General features: G+C 37.1%; 3 protein-coding genes across 5 annotated transcripts; 1 reads left to right on the top strand and 2 right to left on the bottom strand.

The window, feature by feature from the left end:
- Positions 1-1693: 1693 nt before the first annotated feature.
- Positions 1694-2521, bottom strand: LOC145046074 (uncharacterized). The gene has a single exon (XM_078994364.1). The coding sequence runs from the start codon at positions 2519-2521 to the stop codon at positions 1694-1696; it is 828 nt and encodes a 275-aa protein (XP_078850490.1).
- An 8339-nt stretch (positions 2522-10860) lies between these two features.
- Positions 10861-14745, top strand: LOC144998129 (calmodulin-binding receptor-like cytoplasmic kinase 3). Of its 3 annotated transcripts, none has more exons than XM_078957945.1 (8): positions 10861-11023; positions 11810-12185; positions 12279-12482; positions 12763-13025; positions 13111-13276; positions 13379-13468; positions 13592-13890; positions 14306-14745. In XM_078957945.1, exons 2-8 carry the CDS (start codon positions 11933-11935, stop codon positions 14513-14515), a joined length of 1485 nt encoding a protein of 494 aa, XP_078814071.1. In that variant the 5' UTR covers positions 10861-11023; positions 11810-11932; the 3' UTR covers positions 14516-14745. The 3 variants fall into 3 exon arrangements, with proteins under 3 accessions (XP_078814071.1, XP_078814070.1, XP_078814072.1); XM_078957944.1 differs by having other exon boundaries at positions 11504-12185; XM_078957946.1 differs by lacking the exon at positions 11810-12185 and having other exon boundaries at positions 10864-11023.
- On the bottom strand, positions 14713-18090 carry PAP26 (purple acid phosphatase 26). The gene is made up of 10 exons (XM_078957947.1): positions 17936-18090; positions 16878-17109; positions 16599-16799; positions 16390-16501; positions 16094-16320; positions 15880-16018; positions 15581-15801; positions 15382-15503; positions 15127-15288; positions 14713-15032 (listed from the first exon to the last, which is right to left on the bottom strand). Exons 2-10 carry the CDS (start codon positions 17073-17075, stop codon positions 14951-14953), a joined length of 1464 nt encoding a protein of 487 aa, XP_078814073.1. The 5' UTR covers positions 17076-17109; positions 17936-18090; the 3' UTR covers positions 14713-14950.
- Positions 18091-19501: the final 1411 nt, after the last annotated feature.

The raw sequence follows: 19501 nt of genomic DNA, 5'->3' as shown, positions 1-19501 counted from the left end.
GTCTGAGGTAGTGGAGATGCTAGCATGGTTGCCGTTGTGTGGGATGGTGGAGGTACCGATGGTGGAAGATGGAGGAGTGGGATGAGAAGGGAAGTTAGAACTACTGAATATATTTCGTTGATCTTCAATATTGAGAAAATCATAGTCGGCAGATTTGTCGGGTGTTAGAGAGTCGAACGGAAAAATGGATTCGTCAAAAATGACATGAAGAGAAATGATAATTTCTTTGGTATGAAGATTGAGGCATCGATATCCTTTGTGATGGGTAGGATAGCCAATAAAAATGCATGGTATGGAGCGACGTTGGAGTTTGTGAGTTTTGTTTAAATGAGGGTAACAAAGGCAACCAAAGACACGAAGATGAGAGTAGGATGAGTGTTTATTAAAGAGTTTGTAAAAGGGGGGATCATGATTTAAAGTAGTTAAGGGAAAGATTTTTTCAATGTGGGCTTCCATATGAAGGGCTTCGACCCAATAAGTGGGAGGAAGATGAGCTTGAAAGAGTAAAGTTCGAATAACATTATTTAGGGTGAGAAGCATGCGTTCAGATTTGCCATTTTGTTGAGATGTGTGTGGGCAAGAAAAACGCATATGGATACCATTAGAATCACAAAGGTTGTGAAATTACTTATTATCAAACTCTTTTCTGTTGTCACATTGAAAGATTTGGATATCAATTTTGAATTGGTTTGTAACATAGGAGCGAATATGGAGAACCATAGCAAAAATATCAGATTTATTTCGCAAAGGATAAACCCACACAAAATAATAATATTGATCTAGGAAAATGACATAATATTTTATTCCACTATGACTAGTTATCAGAGAAGTCCAAACATGGGAATGACTGACATGAAATGGAAAAGTAGCATTAGTTTTAGACAAGGTAAACGACAAACGAACATGCTTGCCAAGTTGACAAGCATGGCACAAGATACTAGGATCTTTCTTATTCATGAAATAAAATTTTTGGATAATAAATGCTTAAAGACTTGAGAGCCGAGATGACCAAGTCTTTCATGCCATGTGGAAGAACTAACATTCAAAGGCACTTGTGGGAGTTGTTTAGTGAAAGGATAAAGATCGTCCGTGCTATCACATCGGATAAGAGTTTGTTTGGTGAGATAATCCTTCACAGAAAAACCAAATTCATCAAATTCAATTGAGCATTTATTGTCACGAGTGAGTTGACAAACAAAATTAAGATTTTTAATAATTTGAGGAGTAATGAGAACATTATTTAGATATAAATTGGGGGGGGGGGGGGGGGTGGGAAGGATGTTGAGAAAAGGAAGAGTTACCAATGTGGGTAACCAGAATGCGCGATCCGTCACCAACTAAGACTGAAAAATTATTGCAAGTATTTTTAATGGAATTTAGGATACCTGAGTCGGTGTGAAGATGAGCGGTTGCCCTGATATCCGTGTACCAATCGGCGGTCCCGGGATCTTGAAGGTTCATGGTACTAAAGCTTGAGGTAGAGCTGTGGGTTGATCACCAAATAATTAGGCCTGCTGCCCATTAAAGGGTTGTTGCTGTTGAGGTCCAGCAAAAAAAAGGCCTGTTGGACTGGCTGCTGAGTGGGCCAAGGAAGCTGCTTTCGATTTTGGGCCTGTAAAGGAGTGGGCCAGCGCACCTGCTGTGGAGACGGGAGCAGCTCAACGGCTGTTTGCTGTTCGGCGGGAAAGAAGACCTAGCACCCGCTGGGGTTACCTGCTGCGCTAAGAAAAGTTCCGCCTCCATTATTCCGATAGCTGCCACGTCCTCGTCTGTCATTCCGTCCTCTTCCATCACCCCGATTCTGACCACCACCACGTTGGGTTCCACGAAAAGGTCCAGAATTATTTGATTGAGAGTGATGATTAGTATGCAGCACTTGATGAGAAGAACATGAATCGAAGTAAGAAGCTTGAGGAATCCGATTGTGTTGATTGTGTAGGGTTTGTTCTTCAATGGAAAGCATGGACCGGATCTCAAGAAGAGTTGGGAATGCAGTCTTGTGACGGATTGTAGTGGCTATGTGATCAAACTTTGAAGATAATCCATTGAGAGCATACGTGACAAGGGTTCTTTCAGGAACTTTTGATCCAATATTTGCTACAAGATCAGTTATAGATTTGATACATTTGTAGTATTCCATGTTTGTGGAGTCACCTAGAGTAGTATTCCTCAGTTGGTTCTCAAGTTCAATAGCATTTGCTTCTTTGTTGTCACGAAAGAGGTCTTCAATGGCCTTCCATAGTTGAGTTGTTGTAGCATCAGGTATCAATATGGATTGAATAAGAGGTTGTGTGAGGGTACCATAGAGCCATTGTTTGACAATGGAGTCAGCAGTGCACGAGTCTTGATCTGTAGGTTTGTGATCAAAGGCATCAAGGTGGCCGAAAACCTTGTAAGAAGCACAGTGGTTTTTGAAGAACTCACGCCATGCATGATAATTTAATCTGTCAAGATCAAGGATAAGAGGGACATAAGATTTTATGTTGGTGATTCTATACAATTTATCAAGAGGAGTGAACATTGAAAAGAGGAGTTATGGAAGAAGAAAGAAAGAGGGAGGAGATGTCGATAGAGGAGTTGATGAAGAGATGGAAAAGCGGTTAAGGTTCTTTCTGGCCTGATACCATTTTAGGAAATTATTTTCCCGTGTCTTCATTATTGTATTCCATCAAATATATATACAAAATAATCAAGGGATAAGAGTGAGGGCTAAGTATAGATGGGCCACACTCCAAAAGGATTACAACATAATATAACAAATATAATAAATATATACGGCTAACATAAATAATATTGTTTGTATACATTAGGCTTGGAAAATTGTCTCGATTGGCAAGAGAAATTCACTCGAGGTGATCATGTTGCACCCAATAATTATTTTAGAAGTTTTTTGTTTTTTAAGACCTTTGGATTTGGCATTTACTTTTTGGTGTTGTTAGTTCAAAAAATGGAATCAATGTATGTAACAACCCAAAAATCAAGGGTAGAACTTTTCATTTTTAAATAGTAAAAACACTTTGCCATAAACCATGAAATCTCATTATAACTATTTTCAAATTAAAATCCATAATAATATTATTTCGAACATCAGAGTGTCCAACAAAATACCTGTGTGAGAGTGCACATCGCGCCATCACACATTGCCCTTGCCCTTGGGATCCGATGTCCCTGAAACAAATCTACAACCTGTAAGATAATGCTTAGTAAGTTCCCCAGAGCATAACCCACCCACAATCCACATAACATATATCATATTAGCTATGAAGCTACATATATTACATAAGTCATGCATACATAAACCTGTAAGGATGTCGTGGGCTCCCCCCAGGGTCTTACACCTTCGTTCCATGGGATACCCCACATGGTCTTCACCTGAGAATGTCATGGGCTACCCCACATGATCTTACATCCAAGGTGCAATGGGCTACCCAACATGGTCTTTACTTGGGAATGCCATGGGCTACCCCACATGGTCTTTAAAACCGTAAGCACGAAGCTTAGTGAGTTCCCCCAACCTACCACATACCATGCATAATCACATACTGCAAGCACTGGGCCACACCCGCTACTAGGGATGGCAAAAAAACCCCGAACCCGACGGGGAAACCCGAAACCCGATCATTTCGGGTCGGGTAACGGGTCGTTATCGAGTTTTTTATCGGGTTCGGGGCAGGGAGTGGGTTATCGTCGCCCCGACCCGCCCCGCCCCGATTATATATATATATATATATATATATATATATATATATATATATATATATATATATATATATATAATATGTTCAAAAAATTTTGCTGTTAATTGTACACGTTCAAATATAAAATACTTATTGTGGACAATTTTTTTAGTTATTAACAATCTGGTGTTAATGATCATTTTTATGTGTTTTGACGTATTAAACAAAACTTAAATCAAATAATTTTTTATATAACGTCCGGTTTATTTTATTAAAGTGATGCATCATGTTTTTAATTTAAAAGAGTTGCTAGAACATGTATATTTTATAAGACATTGGGGTACCCTAAAAGAGAATAAAGATTTCGTTATCAGTTGTTGTAAACCCGATAAGATACCCGAAACCCGACGGGGAAACCTGAAACCCAATGGGGCGCCCCGATAAGATACCCGAAAGTTATCGGGGCGGGTTTGGGAATCCATGCCCCTCCCCGAACCCACCTCATTGCCATTCCTACCCGCTACTTCGGGCCTCGACCGCTACATTGGGCCCTGCTTGGCTTCGAGCCCCGCTCGGTATACAAATCTATTTTACTTTAGGCCCCTCCCGCTAAATGCATGCAAACATATAACCATAACACATAAACTGAACATACCCTGCTGCATTACTGTCCTAAGGCCTCGCCTGTCTTGGGCCTCGCTTCTGTCCTGCTACTAGTAAGCTATGGAACCCTGTCCATGCTCCTGCTGTTAGTGAGATACGGGCCCCCACCCACACTCACCTTCCTCTTATCTCGGGCCTCGCCCCTGCTCTATTACTAATGAGATATGGAACCCCGTCCACACTCTGCTAATGACGGGGTAAGAGACCTCACCCACACCCACCTCCCTACCAAGCACATACAAGTATCACACAGACAAAAAATATAAATTATCATGCAAACATTCCTCGGGCACCCACCCGACATCAGACCTTAATCCGGAATCACATACTAGCATACAGTGCCTAGGGCTAACCCCCGGATCTTCCTACTCATAAACTACATGGGTCGACATTATGGCCGTAGAACCATTCACACAATGAGGAGACTCACCTTGCATTGTTGAACCCTTGCTGATATCCCTCTGGCTGCTATGTGACAATTCCCGAACTGCTATTCCTTCGGCTTCCTGAGTTAACAACACCAAATATCAATTAGTCCAATACATTAATCCATCTTAGGGTAAAATAACCATTCTACCCCTAGTCCAACTTGGTCCATATATAATGCTCAAAACCAAGGCCCAATACTAAGTAAGCTTCCCAAGCCCACTATTAGCCCACTAATGGCACAATTTGACAAACTGGGTCCAATCCCTTTAATGGGCCCTACCCTAAGCCCAATTATATTCCTTGGCCCAAATTATCTGATTTCCGATGGCCCGCTAAGGCTCAAATACACAAACATGCCCCAATCCGCAACCCAATAATTTATGAACCCAACAGACAAGGTACGTGGGGCGTACATCTATGTACACTAAGCGTACAGGCAAGATGGTGTGTACGTTAGGCGTACCTGCACGCACGCTCAACGTAATACCTCTGTTAAGGCCTTTTCCCAATAAGTGCTTAATACATCGTTCCAGAGGCTACAAACTCATAACTAGGTCCTTTTCCACGTCTTAATCCGTAAAGTTGCTTACTTGATGGCTTGCAAGCCATCAAATAAGCCCAACTCAAAATGTGACAACCTACTTCCATGACAATGGTCCTATATCTTGCATGGCTCCAAAAAGACCATCAATGTATCAACTTCTGCTCTAGCGAGTCATTTAGCACCAAGGGTGGCAACCCCTGGCCTGGAAATCGGATTTAAGCTATAAAGCTTCCACATTTGGACCAAAAACTACTCAATAACTAAACCACACTAGATCTAAGCACCCTCAAGTAAAGTTGTGAACTTTATACCTCCAAAGAGTTTGAAAAGATGATGCTATCTCAGATCTACAAGCTCCAGCTTCCAAGGTTCCTTCTTGCCAATCTTCTTCCTTTCCTCTTCTAAGCTTACACCACTAAAATGAGCTTCTTGAAGTCAAAATCACCCAAGGATGAAGAGATGAGGCATTCTAAGGCTTCTTTGGAGTTGCGGGACAGAAAAGGAGGCTAGGGTTAGGGCCATTATGTTCCTTATATAGTGGCATGCCCTAAAACTAGGGTTTTTGGACACTGAGCGTACGTTGGGCGTACACCAAAAAGCTCCCGCAACCACCTCCTTTCATACGCTGGGCATACCTACGCGCCTCCTACTTTCCATGCATGGCCCTTCTGTGCCAACTTTTCCATTGAGGGGACATAAATGACAACAACTTCAAAATGTTATAACTCCTTCATCCTAAGTATGTTTCCGACGAACTTTATATTGATGAAAAGGTGGCGATAAGCCCTACGCTTCTAGAAACGCACCCCGTCCCGAAGCCTTCTCGAATAAAACTTAAAGCCCATAAATGACCAGAACGCCCCTAGCCTTGGCTTTTGAAATCCCTAAATGAATATTTTAGAACAGGGTGTTACACCTCTCGAATGTTGAAGTGGAAAACTAAAGTCAGATATATCCCACACGCTGCTCCTTCTCAACAACAAGTGACTTACTTGTCATAATCCCAAAATTACCCTCAAATTTAACCCTGGTCAACCTTGGCCAAAGTCAAGGTCAATAGTCCATGTTGACCTCAACTCATCTAGTATAACCAATAACTCGTTGAGTTCAATCGAGTTGGTCATCCACTTGCCCAACCACTGTGTAACTTGTCGAGTCCCTCCGAAAACTCATCAGGCCGAAAACTCAAGACAGCCGAAAACTCCTAAACCTGAAAACTCATGTCAACCGAAAACTCCTAAACAGAAAACTCATGACAACCGAAAACCCTGAACCGAAAATGAGTAAACCCTACTCAACTCGTCGAGTCAGCCAAGGGACTCGACGAGTTCCTTTAGTCTTCCCCAAGATCGGCCTTTCAGTGGGATCTAGGGTCACAAACTTTAGATCCAACTTCTCCTAGTGAATATACCACGTAAAGTTGCAAACTTTACGTGTATGCAAGGTCCTTCAACGCTAAATCTCCAAAACTAGGCTTCATACAAGGTTCTTGTGCATGGAAAGAGGCTAAACTATATAAAGGGAGCAACTTTATGCCATTAGGGACCTAAAGAGGTCTAGATCTGGGACCATAAGTCGAGATTCAAGCTTGACTCCATTTTTCCCCAAAAATGGTCATTCACTTGCAAGGAAAGAGATCTAAACAACTAGAGGTAAAGGTCACGACTTTATACCTTAGGATGATGACCAAAATGATGTAGATGTTGGATCTACTGTTCCTCTTCTGTTTCCTTCTTCTTCAAGCTCCAAAACCCTTCGCCAATACTCCAAAATGGCTCACAAAGGCTCTTTCTCTCACTCAAGGATTTGGGGGGGGGGGGGGGGTCACGGCCGAAAACTCTTTTCTTAGGGTAGAAACGTGCTAAGGGAGGTCACAAGGGCCGATTATGTTCTTTAAATAGGGTGTAAACCCTTAAAAATTAGGGTTTCTTTTAACAGCTCCTACTCATCGTGTCAGGCCTTATGACTCGTCGAGTATGTCTCGATCCCGCCTCCAACCATAAATGAAGACTCTACTTGACGAGTTGAACCCCAACTCGCCTAGTCCTTGAACCAAAACCCTAAAACTTGATAACTCAAGTAATACCTGTAACAGGTGTTATGTTGGGTCAAAATTTTGGTTTATACTTTGCTTTTCTAAGAAAATATATTTTTCTATAATTTTGTGCTTGTGTACGGCTGCACATGTGTGTACGGCCGCACACCCAGTGTACGGCCGCACACCCTGTGTACGGCCGCACACGCGTGTGCAGCTGTACACTTGTGTGCTGCTGGTGGCCAATGTCTCATATATATATAAGGTGAGGAGTGTACGGCTAGGAGAGAGAGGAGAGCATATTTTAGATAGAGAAAGTTAGAGGGAAGAATAGTGTGTGTTAGAGAATCTATTGTAAGAAACATCATTCATATTATTGAATACATCATTAGATTCATCTTAATTCTTCTTCTCATTCTCTTCTATTTGATCTGACATCATCCAATTGATTGGGATTCTGCACCATCAATTGGATCTGATTGATACACAAACGAATTTGGGGACTTACAATTGGTATCAGTAAATTTTGTCAGATCTGGAGCTTATTTGATCTTATTTTCGAAATATTTTTGCGTTTTTTGATAGATCTCTGAAAATTAGGGGGAGTTTCTTCTTTGGAGCAAAAAAAGGTTGAAAAACGTCGTTTTTTCGCTAATCTGTTGAAGGTGTGCGACCAATTGAAGGTGTGCGGCGGAGTGTGCAGCTCGGTGTACAGCTTGGAGTTGCTCGGTATGAGGCTAGAGAAGACGGCTTGGTGGACAGCCTCATTTAAAAAAATACGAAATGGAATAGAAGGTGTCGGGGATCGAACCCGGATCTTCTAGTTGATCAAAGGCGCGTTTTACGCGTTAGACTAACAAGTCCTTTGTTCCCATCCTTCGAAATTTAAATCATATAGTGCTCACAGCAAGATTGTTTACACTTAAAAAAAAGGGAGCGGATTTTTTGGAGGTGCCAGAGATCGATCTCACGTCTCCTCCCAACTCAACCAGCACCCCTTCCAACTCTTCTAGACAGCAAGTTGATACAATCCTTGCCAATTTAATTCATAAGGTGCCTTCATTTCGACCCTTCTTTCACATTTTTTACATCTTTAACCCAAAAATCAATTTTCTTTATTATAAAATTCCATTTTCAACCAAAAAAAAAATTAGTTTTTAATTTTTGACTTTTATTTTTAACTTTTTACCTTAAAGTTATGACTTTGACTTTTAAAGTTTGACCTTTGACTTTAAGCGTTGACTTTCTCGTTTGACTTTAAAATTTTCAAATTTAGCTTTTCGATTTAACTTTGAAGTTTGACTTTTCAAGTTTGATTTTTAAGTTTGACTTTCTAAATTTGAATTTTAAGGTTGACTTTCTCGGTTTTTAAGTCAAAGGGTAATTCAAATAATAATAAAAAAAATATGAGTTCCTCAAACATCCCGGTCAATGAAGTTTCATGTACTCCATCTTGTGAAGCTACGATTAAATTTCTTCGCGAACAAATTGATTTGCTAAAAAGGGAAAATGAGGACTTAAAATACGAACGATACACAATTAGGAAGGATCAGAAACCTCTGAAAGCTCAATCAGAGGCCAAGACTAAGGACTTTAAGAAACTACAAGAAGATTACAGCAACAAGTGAGAAAATTATGATCACATTAAAAAAAAAAAAAACTTGTTGCTGTAACTGAAGAACTTGACGATTTGAAAATAAAGTGTGGAAAAACAGATGTTAGTTCATATTTAATGAGGATTTAGGGTTACCAAAACCAGACAGGGGCTCTACCCCTTGGACACCGCTAGGGGTGCTGCCCCTAGACCCCGCCAAAGGGGCGGTGCCCCTTTGGAAACCCCGAACCCAGGGGCGCGCCCCCGGACCCCCGACTAGTCGTCGAACCGACTTCTAATTCGATCTTATACATGCCTGCACTCCGTACAACCTAGGGATGAGCATGGGTCGGTTTTTGGCTAAAACCAAACCAAACCGTAGAAAGTCGGTTTTTCGGTTTTTAAACCCAGATAGGTTTGGTTTTTACATGGTTCGATTTTTCGGTTTCCCGGTTTGGGTTTATGGGTTTTCAGTTTTAAACCGTGGGTTTATAAGCTCCTGTTGTTTTCTAGTTTTTGGGTTCAAACCTGATGAAAGTACGTAGCGATAAATTGTATTGTATCTATTTCAAATATACTAAAATAAAGAGTACGAATTCTAGTATTCTAAAAGCATAAATGTGTTCAAAAGATCAAAGTTTATCACCATTAATAGTTTGTTGAAAATAAACATAAAGTACTAAAATGAAAAAGTTTAAAGTCTAAAACTAAAAATTTAAAACATAATAAATAATATATGTATGGGTCGGTTCGGTTTTTATGGGCAGTTTTATACGTCAAAACCGAACCAAACCGTTATTTTACAGTTTTTGTAAAATTCAAACCTAAATCGTTGGTTATTGCTTTGCTTTCAGTTTTTCGGTTTCGGTTATGTCGGTTTTTTCGGTTATCGGTTCGGTTTTTGCTCATCCCTAGTACAACCCCATACATATATTAAAGTACAAATATTGAAACCCCTTAGCTCACTTGTTAGTTACAATTACTTAAAATGATATAATAACACTAAAATCACCAATTTTGAAATCACTCTTTTTCTAGATGCATATATGTATGCGGCATATTGGGTATTGGAAATTATTGAGGTATGCTAGTGGCTTTACCTTTAGCTAGATGCATATATGTATGTGGTATATTGGGTATTGGAAATTATTGAGGTGTGTTAGTGGCTTTACCTTTTGCTAGATGCATCTATGTATGTGTGGCTTAAGTTAGATAGGAAAGCGGACACCAATCAACCTTTTTAACTTCAAAACCGGCCGCAAAAGTTTTATTTATTAAACATGGTTTCTTTGAATTATCAAAACAAAAGCTTACCCTTTTTTTCTTAATCTACACGTTGATATTGCAATTGAAACTTTATTTACTAATTGGCATACATAATGTTCTATCTTATTATTACTTCTCCATCTACATTTCAAAATCAAACCTATATTCAATATTTTATCCCTTTCCCAAAACTTTATATTAAACCTATAATCAATATTATCAAACATAATATCATATTCAATTATCTACTTATATTCAAAGTATTCAATTCACCTAACTACATTAGTTTTGCATTATTTACTCATAATAATATAATAATCCGGTCGATGTTTTGTTCACACTAACAACTAATCTTACATTTAGCCAATAACATTCCAGTCCATATCCAAGAAATTAAAACAGATTATTCAAAATTACAAAATCCAATCATTACAATTGTTATATAAACTCATGTTCACTTTAGCTATAGAAAACACATCATGTCTTCCCAATAAATATTTATAAAAAACCATAAGTAGTAAATATAATTTGACCAAAACTTACAATTCTAGAGAGAATGACCTCGTGTGAACATCTCACAAAATCATACGAATTTCAAGACTAGCTCATTTTGTTTACATGGGCATGAGGACATTATTTATTGGCAGCTTCCTCGTTTTGGCAGTTTCATTAAGCCCGCCACTCTCTCTCTCTCTCTCTCTCTCTCGCTCTTCTTCCTGCCTTCGCAGGTCCTTCCAGCAAGCTGCATACGAATCTTCTTTCAGAGGAAACATTAAAAAAGTCACTATTGTTGTCATTCAATCACCTTTTTAAAGGTTTGGCCTTTATCTTTTACAGTTATCTTGACTTAAATTTGAATTGGTACCTTCCTGAGTTGCTTCACAAATTTTGACCAATCATGGGATTGTATATATGTGTACTTGGTTGTTTTATGATGTGGGTGTGAGTTATTTATGGTAACTGTCGATTGGGTTTGATGGAATTTATTGTTTTTTTGGCCAAAATTGGGTTTTTAATATGCGAATCTTGAAAGGAGGAGTGTCAATTTAGAACTTTTTTTTACTGTTTTTTTCCTTTCGTGGGTATCAAAGAATCAATTTGGTTTCATCTTTGGAGTGTGAAATTCTGTGGCTTGTTAAAGTTTTTCTCGTTAATGGCAGTTTAAGAGGTTTTCAAATAGGGTTTTGCTTTCTTTCTTGTTTCATCGCATGGGTTTGTTTTACATGTAATAATTTTGGGGGAAATTGGATTCTTTTACGCAAATCTTGGAACTTTTTTTTTTTTTTTTTTTTTAGAAACAGGGTTTTGGTCCTTTCGGATTCTAGGGTTCTTGACGTCTTATAAAGCTCTGTTTTAAAATTATTCTCGATTCAAGAAAATCAAGTCGTGGTTTTGTATTTGAGTTCTTTGAAGCTTCCAAGTCATTTCCATAAAGATTCTTCTGCTCTTCCACTTCATTTCTCACATGGCTAAATTACGTCTGTCGATTTGGTGATAAGATTTTCAAGACTTTTTGTTGACTCCATGATTCTTGATTCAAAATATCTGAGATATTAGTAAAGTATCACTACCCCATCAAGATTCTCTCTCTTTTTTCTCAGTTCAATGAACCAAGAAACAATCATCATCAGTTTCCACTCCCAAAACGAAAGAAACCCACAAGGAGAATCGACTATCTTTTTAGCAATGGCCTCCAAAAAAGATGGAATATTCATGTTCTTGAAATGAGAATGCAAGTTTTTGTATCAAGTTTTCTACTATTGATGCAATTACCGATCATTTTCACCTCTCAATTATCACATACAAAGCCTTGTGAAACATATAATATTCTCTATTCGAGTGATTTTGGTCTTTACTTAAACGGAGAATTAGTAAATAAAGATTCGTTTTGCAAGTTTATCAAGTTACACAATGCAAATCACTGCTTCATTGGTAAAAACTTTGTGAATCACTGCTTTGAGGAGGATCTTTTTTCAGGTATATAATTATAGTTTCTAACTTTGTATCAAGTTATGTTATTTCCCCTTCTAAAAACAACATTTTTATGCCGATTTGTGTGTTGTTTTGTAGATGATTTGCCTGTGGAGGCTGGAAGGAGAGTCTTACGTGAATTAGTGATAAAAGAAACTAAAAAATCGGTGTTTAGAACAAAATATATGGCCATGGGAGGAACAGGAATGTTGTTTCTTTGTTGCAGTTTTATTTGCCCTTGTTTTTGTCGATCTAAAAGAAAAGATACAGATGATGCTGCTCTTGTTAAGGATTCAAATTCACGTGAGTAAAAAGTTATGTTATTTTGAATCATTTTATGTAGTTTTAAAAAAATCTTGATGAAAACCTAGTTTACTATCAATTACTTTACCTTTGAAAACGCAACATTTCTATTTTAGAATGTTTTCATGTTATCTTTAGTCCAAAAAAAAAAGGTCTTTGTTTACGCAAAACACATCATTTCTGACTTCACCCTCATTTATTTTCTCAAATCTTTTATTACACATCAACAGAAATCGGAAATTTGGTTCTTAAAAGAATGGTTTGATATTTGATTTTGTAGTGGAGAGTGCTCCATCTGTAGAAATGAATTCGGTATCCGGAAAGATTCCCGCAAGTCCATTGCGGGTCCCACCGAGCCCCGGTAGATTTTCAATGTCCCCAAAACTTGATAGGATTGGATCGGTTCATCTAACAGTGAGTCAAGTTGCAAGAGCTACTCAAAATTTTTCACCATCGTTGAAATTAGGTGAAGGGGGATTTGGAACTGTTTATAAAGCTCAACTACAAGATGGTCAATTTGTTGCTATAAAAAGAGCAAGCAAGGTGATAATAATAATATGAATAGAATCGCATCTTTATTTCTCAACAAATGAAAATGGAAATAGTTAACATAAGAAATTTAATGCAGGAACATTTTGATGCTCTAAGAAGTGAATTTAGAAGTGAGATCGAGTTACTTGCAAAGATTGAGCATCGGAATCTTGTGAAATTGCTTGGTTATGTTGATAAAGGGAATGAGCGTCTTATTATTACAGAATACGTGTCTAATGGGACACTTAGAGAACATTTAGATGGTAAGTTTAACAAATATTTCCCAATTCATAATGTGGAAAGAAAATGAAACCATAGGGACCAAATTTGTAATTTACTCTAATTTATATTTTTCTTTTTAACAGCGGTTCATGGAAGTTGCTTGGATTTCAGTCAACGGCTTGAAATTTCAATCGATATTGCTCATGGTTTAACCTACCTTCATTTATACGCAGGTGATGCCTTTTATTGATTTTTTTTTGTTATAGAATCACAGTTTTCATATCTTCAGTCCTAACTTTTTACAAATTTGGTCTCCTTTATCTTGACACTTGTATTTGATGTTTAATTTTTGATAGAAAAACAAATAATCCACCGAGATGTGAAATCATCGAACATTCTTTTGAATGAGAGGATGCGGGCCAAAGTGGCGGATTTCGGGTTTGCCCGACTTGGGGCAGCTGAATCGGGCAAAACACATGTTATGACTAAAGTCAAAGGGACAGTCGGGTACCTTGACCCGGAATATATGAGAACTTATCAACTCACTCCAAAGAGCGATGTCTACTCTTTCGGTGTTTTGCTTATAGAAATTCTTACAGGTCGTCGACCCGTTGAGTCTAAACGGGTACCCGAGGAAAAGGTCACAATTAGATGGGTAAGCTTCCAATTCTTCATCTTGTACATTTTGCATTAGTGGTGGTACGCTACTTTCTCTATTTTCTAGTGTTATCTCGATTATGCAGAGAAGGGTATTTACTATTTACTTTTTTTTCACAAACAAAATATAAAGAGCAAGTCCCTTTCCCATCTTGTTCTACTTTTTTTTGATAGGACAAGAAACTGTAGTTTTTGTCCTATTGACACGCAGTAGACTCAATGATCTGTGTCGTGTTATGTGGGGCCTAATCCTATCCTATATGCGTATTAAAAAGTGGGGTTTGTAGTCAGATATCTTGTAAACCAATATCACTATCGTGAGTAGGGTTTAGTGCTTAGGGTTTAAGCCTTAAGGGTTTTGCATATGTTGTACTATGTGCATTAAAAGTTGTACGATATATGATATTTTGCAGGCGTTTGGGAAATACAACAAAGGCGAAGCGATGGACTTGGTGGACCCGCAAATGAGGGAAGCCGTGGACGAGGAGATTTTTGAGAAAATGTTGAGTTTGGCGTTTCAATGTGCGGCCCCCACACGAGCTGATCGGCCAGACATGAAGACGGTTGGAGAGCAGTTATGGGCCATTCGTATGGACTATCTTAGACAAGGAAGAAGAGGGTAATCCAAAAGATTTCAAGTTTCTTGTATTGTAGATTTCTAGCTTTGTAAAACTTAAAATTTCTCTTCTCATTTTAGATTTGCTTCTTGTAATGTTTTTTTTTTTTTTTTTTTTACCAAGAGTACAAGTATACAATGCATGTTGTTACATAGTACAAGAATTTGGTGCATCATCTTATTTTGGTTGTATCTATAGAAATATTGCAATGAATAATAATCTTTTTTCGTCTTTTATGTTTTTGACCATAGTTTAATGCACGCTAAATACATTACAACTTGTATGTCCATGAATACAACAAAGAAGTTCTATGCCCTTAAAACTCATTATTTTGTATAAATTCTACCTTCAAACTTGTTATTACAACATAGAAGCTAATTAATGGAATCTTTGAATGACAATAACACATACTCAACGCCTTCATTTCATGGATATTTTCCTTCATAATTGGTTAAGTTCAAGAGTAGGGACAATAGTGTGTAGATAATTCTTCTTCAATTTCCTTCTTCGAAGACTCTTGTTCCTACACCATTACGATTTTTATCCCATTGACATTAGTATCAGACTATCAGTCACAGTTCAATGCACACTAAACACAGTATAAATTAGGTACTCACCAGTACTGGTTGTGTAACACAAAGGAATCGGTTGCAACTTTCTTCCCATCATCATTTCGATTCCAATGATAAAATGCATGTGTTTTGTTCATTATTTCTAATGTAGAATGTCCATAGCTAGCCTCCCGAAATGCAGAATACTCAGGTTGAGGATCATTAAACCTGAGGAAAACATAATCATTTGTAAAAAGAACAATTTCAGAATATAAATAAATGAAAGAAATAGCAAAAATATGAAAGAAAAGAAAAGATCACCTTGATGCAAGACCTTCTTGGTTTCCTCCATCTCCAACTGTTATATAAACAGGAGCTGATTTATCTGGCACAGGATAACTCACACCACCCGTAATGTTGTAGTGTATGTTTGAGATCCGATACTGAATACAACAAAATGTTTGTTAACCAAATGTCTAAAATACCCTTTAATAACAACAAAAGTAAGATAGAGACAAACCGATCTTTCATAAGCATGAACATGTCCTGCAAACACCACATCAACTTTGTATTGAACAAACCAAGATTCAAATGCAACTCTCATGCTTTCACCCTCCATGTAATGAGCACTATTACTATTGTAGATAGGTGAATGCATGATGACAATAAGCCATGGTGTTTGCTTTCTGTCCACTTTTGTAAATTCTTCCTTCAGCCACTCCCATTGAGGTGTGTATTTTACTGTAAAAAAAAATTGTGATTTTTTTAATTTTGGAATGTAAGGGTAAAATGGTAATTTTACGAGAAAAAGAAGGTTACCAAATGGGGAATAACTGGATAGCACGATTATATGAGCGGATGCACGTTTGATTGCATACCAAAGAGGATTACTGCTTTTGCAAGCAGTATAAGGAGTGGGGTATCTATAAAGATATTGTTTGAAAGGGACAACTTCATTCTGATGAAAACAAGAAAATATTATGAGTAAAAAGTTGAAGAATTAAAAAATCTATTTTCATATTTCATGACTTACCATATATGGCATATACTCTATCTCATGATTTCCTGTGGTCCATATCCATGGTTGATATGCTGCAATTTTTTCAACAAAACGACCATATGAATCCCATCTTACACCCATATCATGGTATTGATATCTATCAGCATAAGATAAATCTCCAACATGTAACACTGTTTGTGCTCCACTTTGAATGTAATGTTCAAGAGTGGATAGAGAATTGTATGTTTGCCCTAGGTCGCCTGAAAAAAACACATACGGTTAAAAGGGTATTTAAGTAATTTTACAAAACAAACAAGTGACTCACTCACCTATGATTCCAAATTTGTAAGAAGCATTTGGATCGATTTTTGGAGGTGTTTGAAACCAAAATTGTCGAGCAGAATCACCTTCTCCAATCTCATAATAGTACTTGGTGTCATACTAACAAGAAACACACAAGATAAGATCTTTAAAGTCTTTATAAAGAATCATTTCCATAAATAAAACTATTATTGTCATTGAGTTAACTAACAAATACCTCAAGATTTTCAACATGGCACTGATGAATGTATCCAGATGTGTAGTTGTAAAAAGTATAGCTTTTCACAGTTCCTTCTGCAGTAAAGTCATACTTATTCTCTGATGTCCCATATTTGACTTGGTTTGACCCTGGTTCATCAGGTGTCACCCATATTATGATCATGGCTTTTCCATCATAATCTCCTTGAGTGATGTGTACCTAAAGAATAAGAACATGAAACAATAAGTAAATTGAAAGGATGAAAAGAGATGAAGAAATGTAAGTAGACAATAATACCTGTTCAGGTGCATTATGACCATTGGGTTTCACAAAAACTTCATTATCAAGAGGAATGTCAACTGAAGGCCATTCTGAACGGATGAAAGTGCTTGTGACACCAGCATTGACATTGTTCAGAAAGAAGAAGAGAAAATAGATAATAAGAAGAAACTGAGGTATCATGGATCCCATTTTCTTATCCTTCAAATTGTTCATTGTTCAATCAGCTACAAGTCCCAAATAGTAAAAACTGCACACAAAGTTCTGGATTATTATATGATGATATTGGAACTTTCCTTATATAGAAAAGAAATAGACTAGAAATCTGAACTTATGGGTTACTTTTTCCATGTTCTAACATTGGGTGACGTCTATTTACAGGTGAACCAAATAGCAAAAACTGTTCATTAATAAAGTTCACTGTTTCAAGCAAATAAATACATGTTTTACAAACTAAACACTGAGTGACATCAACTTTAGGTATAGCCAATCGAATTTGATTTGATAAAGTGCATACTTGAATAATCAGTCCACAGTTCTAACTTTATAAAAGAAGAAAAAAGAACTGAAAGTTTCAGGAATAGCTTTAGAGTTTTATTCTTAAACAAGTTATGATTCTCCTTTATACCTATCGCGATACCTGCGAACCTTTTTGATTTATGAAATTCCAACAACGAAGTCACAACAATAACGCATTGTTTATCTGGTGAAATTCTCAATTTGCAAGAAGTGCATATCTATCACAGACAGATTATGAGTTTTATCCTAGCGAATTCATGGTAATTCAATCACAGTACATGCAAACATTAATTTTGCGATAGATGATGCTCAGGCAATAAAGTCACATCAATACTTCATGATTGTCCAGTCAAAATCCACAATTGGCATCAAATGCAATAAAATCGTTCAATTAAATTCACCAAACAAACTTTAGGGTCAACATTCTGTAGTAAAAAACTTTCAATTCTAACCATCAACCAGTGTAGATTCAAATTCAAGTGCAAGAATTAGCTCAAACAAATACTTGAATCAAGCTGCGTGTATAGATTCGTAGAGTTTATAGAACATTGACTTACCTCGGATTCAATGGAGAGATCAATAGATCCTCAGCTCATTGGATGATAGAAAGAGAAAATGGAGGATTAGGTGGAAATAGTCGCTGATGTTTTTCAGGAGACACAGGAAGATGCAGGTTGCGTAAATTAGTAGAAATCATGATTGTGGTTTACATTAGCATTAGCGTAAGTTAGCGGGTTGGACCGGTCCCACGAGCTAGGTGCATCAATTTTATACCACAACTCCACAGATCACAAGCTCCTTCGTATAAAATGTCACTGGGATAATAACTAATAAGAAAATATCATTTTTGCATGTCTTAATAACTATCTTGACAATATTTGAGCCCTTTTTATTTAAAATTATATATTTGATATAAATTTAGACTAATATTAGGTTATCAAAATAGTATTATGAAAACCAATCAATATATTATTATTAACCAAACCAAAAAAGTTAGTAAACAATATCTTTGGTTGATAGTATTGTATTAATTAAACAATTTTAGTATGGTAATGATAGATAAATTTGAATACCATGGTAATATCAAACCAACCAAAATTTGAATACCAAGATGATATCAAACCAACCAATATGTTCGGTGAATATTTTGTTGCCTCGGATTCCGGTTTGTGTCTTTACTCTTTCCTATTGTTAAGAAGATTTAGTTCGTAAAATTACAACATGTTATTGATGTATTTGAAACATTGCTTCATCCGGACAATGATGTAATCCATGTCTGTGTATTATATCTATTGGAGAATGGTTTTTAACGGTTGGTTGACTAATCAGCCTGTGAAAGAGAAGTATTTAGGTTTGATATCGTTCTTTGATAATTTCAACAAGTATCATGTCGTTAATTCATAATTATAATTAGAAATTCTTTTTTACGGAAGTAACAATGCCTTTTTTTATGTCGCATATATTCGTGGGGAGAACAATTTAGGATCAATTGTACTCTCAGTTAGGGACGATATTTGATAAGATTTATACACTTATTTATCCGCCAAAGAATAAAACACAACCTCAAAAATTGATGTACAACATAAGAGAATTTTTATACACTTTTAAGGTAAAATACATTATTACTTCTTTAACGTTTTATGTTTGCTAATATTTTGATACATGACTCTTTCAAGATATGGATTTTGAAAAGTTTTTCGATCAACAGTTTGTTTGGTACCTGACAATCGAATGTGATCATTCTGGTTGTTGGATGCTCGAAGCTTAGGAGTTTAAAGAAGTTGTAATGTGATACGTTTCTTGATGTTGAGTGAGTATGATTATTTATATAAATCTTTTATTTTCAACCCTATGTATAATGATGTTAAAAATTGATGAATAATTATGTTAGTAGGATAATAAACTTATAGAGACGTTGCAGTTACCAATGGATGAGAGTTGGGCGACCCGGTGGTCTTTTAGGTCCGCATGGGTTGAACGCGATGCTTTATCTACTGCACACATTTACATGGAACGTCTGTTACACTATCACCTCATAGGTCACCCAATTATGAGACTCTACAAAAACATGCATGACAAGATGCTAAGCAAAGGTTCATATGCATCTGAACCACCACCACCAC

The sequence above is a fragment of the Lactuca saligna genome, chromosome 5 (assembly GCF_052625555.1).
Source record: "Lactuca saligna cultivar CGN05327 chromosome 5, ASM5262555v1, whole genome shotgun sequence".
Classification (NCBI taxonomy): domain Eukaryota; kingdom Viridiplantae; phylum Streptophyta; class Magnoliopsida; order Asterales; family Asteraceae; genus Lactuca; species Lactuca saligna.
This window is presented reverse-complemented; position numbering and strand designations above follow the sequence as displayed.

What these genes read in the sequence shown, in the direction of transcription:
- LOC145046074 (XM_078994364.1), bottom strand. Translation starts at nt 2,521, where the DNA reads ATGTTCACTCCTCTTGATAAATTGTATAGAATCACCAACATAAAATCT.
- PAP26 (XM_078957947.1), bottom strand. Translation starts at nt 17,075, where the DNA reads ATGAACAATTTGAAGGATAAGAAAATGGGATCCATGATACCTCAGTTT. An exon ending in TTACAAATTTGGAATCATAG is followed by an intron (nt 16,321 to 16,389) that starts GTGAGTGAGTCA and finishes TGTTTTTTTCAG; the next exon opens with GCGACCTAGGGCAAACATAC. An exon ending in TAGAGTATATGCCATATATG is followed by an intron (nt 16,019 to 16,093) that starts GTAAGTCATGAA and finishes TGTTTTCATCAG; the next exon opens with AATGAAGTTGTCCCTTTCAA.
- LOC144998129 (XM_078957945.1), top strand. Translation starts at nt 11,933, where the DNA reads ATGAGAATGCAAGTTTTTGTATCAAGTTTTCTACTATTGATGCAATTA. An exon ending in TGTTAAGGATTCAAATTCAC is followed by an intron (nt 12,483 to 12,762) that starts GTGAGTAAAAAG and finishes TTGATTTTGTAG; the next exon opens with TGGAGAGTGCTCCATCTGTA. An exon ending in CTATAAAAAGAGCAAGCAAG is followed by an intron (nt 13,026 to 13,110) that starts GTGATAATAATA and finishes AATTTAATGCAG; the next exon opens with GAACATTTTGATGCTCTAAG.